The sequence below is a fragment of the Dreissena polymorpha genome, chromosome 9 (genome assembly GCF_020536995.1).
Source record: "Dreissena polymorpha isolate Duluth1 chromosome 9, UMN_Dpol_1.0, whole genome shotgun sequence".
Lineage (NCBI taxonomy): Eukaryota > Metazoa > Mollusca > Bivalvia > Myida > Dreissenidae > Dreissena > Dreissena polymorpha.
Genome location: NC_068363.1, coordinates 2,227,981 through 2,231,077, shown reverse-complemented (window position 1 = coordinate 2,231,077; position 3,097 = coordinate 2,227,981). Strand labels below are relative to the sequence as shown.

Sequence of the window (3,097 nt, the reverse complement as noted above, 5' to 3'; positions counted from 1 at the left end):
TGTTCAAGTTTTAATGTGAATACGATACTCTGACTTCTTTAATGGCAGGGTATGTATCCTGTGTATCTGGTAACATTCCAGTAAATCATTGAGTATTCCTCCGTGATGGTAATGGTTACGCCCCTCGTCCACGACCACCTCAGACCGTTGAAAAGGCACTGCCTGTTGGTAAGCCGAGCCTGTTGCTTTGGCAGCGCCTTTTGGCAAGGCAGAGTGTGAGGCCTTAAAATGGTTGTCGGACGAATATGACCACCTGATGGTAGGTCCCGCCCTTGCTTGTAAATGAGTATTGACTACTGTTTCTAGAATCTTTATTGTTCATCCAGAATGATGGAGATATCTGAAACATGGTATGAATGAAATGAAAACAGAATAAGATTATAATGAGCAATACAATATACAGATAGTCATATAGTCATATTACTCTATCCCCTCTTGAGTCATTGGTAAAGTCCTTTACCAATGGCTGGTTAAGTTGTGAGTTCAACGTTAATAAAATCAAAATCACTGATTGCAATTGAACACATGAACATTAAAGTGTTTTGCTACCTGCAAACTGAGATATACTTGTATACTTAACATGTAAATGTTAGTTGAATACACATGACTAGAATATTGAAAAACAAGACAAGTGAACACTCATGGTGGGTCAAACTGGCCCGCACTCTGGGGATTATTATGCCCCGTTATGAAATGCACATAGTCCTTTAACCAAATTGAAGGTTCACGCGATCTTGATGAACGGCGTGGAGGTATGGAAGTTGGCATCGCAACTGTAGGTGGTTCCGGTGTTGATGGTACACGTTGTTGAGGCACTGGTTGAGGCAGAGCTACTATGGGTGCCACTGGAGTAGGAGCAGTCGGAGGGAGATGTTGATTGTCATGCGGGTTGTCCTGAGGATCAATAGTCATGTTATAGGGAAGCCTGGCATTTTCGGTTGGGGGTCCAGTATCGCCAATGTCCATATATGCGGGTAAAGGGACAGGAATTGGCTGAAGAGGCGACAGAGACTGATGCGCGGGTATGGATTCGCCCTGTATATCAGTGGGAATCGTCTGTCGAGCTGGGGTGGATACACAGGTGTATAACTGCGCAGGAACTTACTGTTGCGTAGGGTAACTCGTCCTGAGCCGCCCACTCGTATTGCATATTGGTCGAATTGACGAACTTCAATAACCTGTCCTATTTTGTCCCATTTTAATGGGTAACGACCAGCCTGATTTTGAATCCTAACAAAGTCGCCAATTTTAAGTGGTGGCAGGCGCCGGGAATGTTCAGATAGGCGTTCCCCAACCTTCATATGTCTGTTTCTAAGAGCAGCTTCCCGTAGGTTTGAGGTGTCTTGCCATGTGTCATGAGGTAAAAAGCGGCCTGGGAGAATGGGTATGAAGTCCTTTACGGCACGACCAAAAACACACATAGATGGTGACAGTTTTGTATCACGGTCGGGGGTGTTCCGGTACTGTAGGATAGCCCGTTGAAAAGCATCAGTGTTCAACTCGCCATTTGGTCCAGTGTTTTCAGTGAGCATCCGTTTTACTGTTTTGACACCAACCTCCGCTCTACAATTACTGTGAGGGTATGCCACAAATGACAGTCTATGGTGTACTCCCCAAGTTTTTAAGAAATCCCGAGTTGACAGAGAGGTAAATTCCGGGCCGCCATCTGACGCCAGTTCATCTGGTATTCCGAAAGTGACAAACGTTTTTCTCAAACTGTCAATGAGACCTGTTGATCCGTTTGTAGATTGTTCTATGATCGGCCAGTTTGAATATCTGTCGATTATCACAAGATAGTTCACACCCTTATGATGAAAGAAGTCGGCGCATATGCATTGAAAAGGATATTCAGCGTACACCAATGGTGTCGGGGGAGAACTCGGTTGAGATGGTGCCATTCTATTGCAGTGTGTACAATTCTTCCTGATATCAATTATGTCGGCTGTGATTCCGGGCCAGAATACTGATTGCTCCGCTCTGGATGTCATCGATGTGACACATTGGTGTGTAGAATGAAGCGATGCTAATATAGTCTGTCTCAGAGAAGAGGGAATCACCAGTCGATCTTTGTAAATAACAACACCGTCAACCGTAGATAACTGGTCTCTAATCCCATAGAAGCTCTGTAGGGAAATTGGGAGATCAGAACGAGTATCTGGGACACCTGCCTCGATGATTTCTACTAATTGGTGCATGTTCTCGTCACTTGATGTAGCCATGCGCACTTTGTCCCACGTAACACATTTCAAGTTTTCAACCGAGCTGACGGCTGAAGAGTAGAGGTAGGATTCATTGTCCAAACAGACTGCGGACATGTCATCAATTAGTACCATAGTCTTTGCTTCTCCAGTTGGGTTGGGTGAGACGGCGTCTGGTGCTCGATGTCTCGCACCTGGTAGATACAGCATTTTGAATTTGTAACGAAGAGTCTTCTCTCTTAAGTTCCTGAGTCGAGTATTTGGGATACTTTCAAGGGATCGGTCTCCTAAAAGTTTTAAAAGGGGCTTATGATCCACAGCAATAATAAGGTTATTGCATCAGAGCACAAAGTAGCGAGCTTTTTCAAGAGAATCAGCCACAGCCAATGCTTCTCCCTCAACCGGTGCGTATCGCGATTCGGTGGCGCTAGTAAATCTGCTCCCCACTAAAGTGGTTTCCCATCCAGTGGCACAGCAAAATGGTTAAGTCTTAGCACATTCACAATGTTTCTGAAAGAGCCAGAACCCTATACCTGTTTTAGACCAATCAGTGGCTAAGCAAGTTGGTTTACTTGGATCAAATATGCGCACACCGTTTTCAATCTCGTTGATGATCACTGCCTTTGATTCTTGGAATATATCCTCCAAATGTGAATCCCAATGTAAATGGTGTACTTGGTTTTAACAATGGACAGAATGGGAGCATCCGGTCTGTCATACTAAACGCGTAGGAAACCTGGTGGATAAGCCCGAACCATGAGCGTACATCTGTGATGTTCTTGGGTGTTGGGAAGTCGAGAATGGCTTGTATAAATCTCAAACATGGGCGAACACTGTCCAAAGTGATTTCAAAACCAGCAAATTCAACACTATCCTGAGCAAAGACAAACTTATCTGGA

General features: G+C 44.6%; 1 protein-coding gene across 1 annotated transcript; it reads right to left on the bottom strand.

Moving 5' to 3' along the window:
* Positions 1-311: 311 nt before the first annotated feature.
* On the bottom strand, positions 312-2,408 carry LOC127844658 (uncharacterized protein K02A2.6-like). Its single transcript, XM_052375058.1, has 3 exons — positions 1,106-2,408; positions 729-1,064; positions 312-340 (listed from the first exon to the last, which is right to left on the bottom strand). Exons 1-3 carry the CDS (start codon positions 2,406-2,408, stop codon positions 312-314), a joined length of 1,668 nt encoding a protein of 555 aa, XP_052231018.1.
* Between the last annotated feature and the right edge of the window lie 689 nt (positions 2,409-3,097).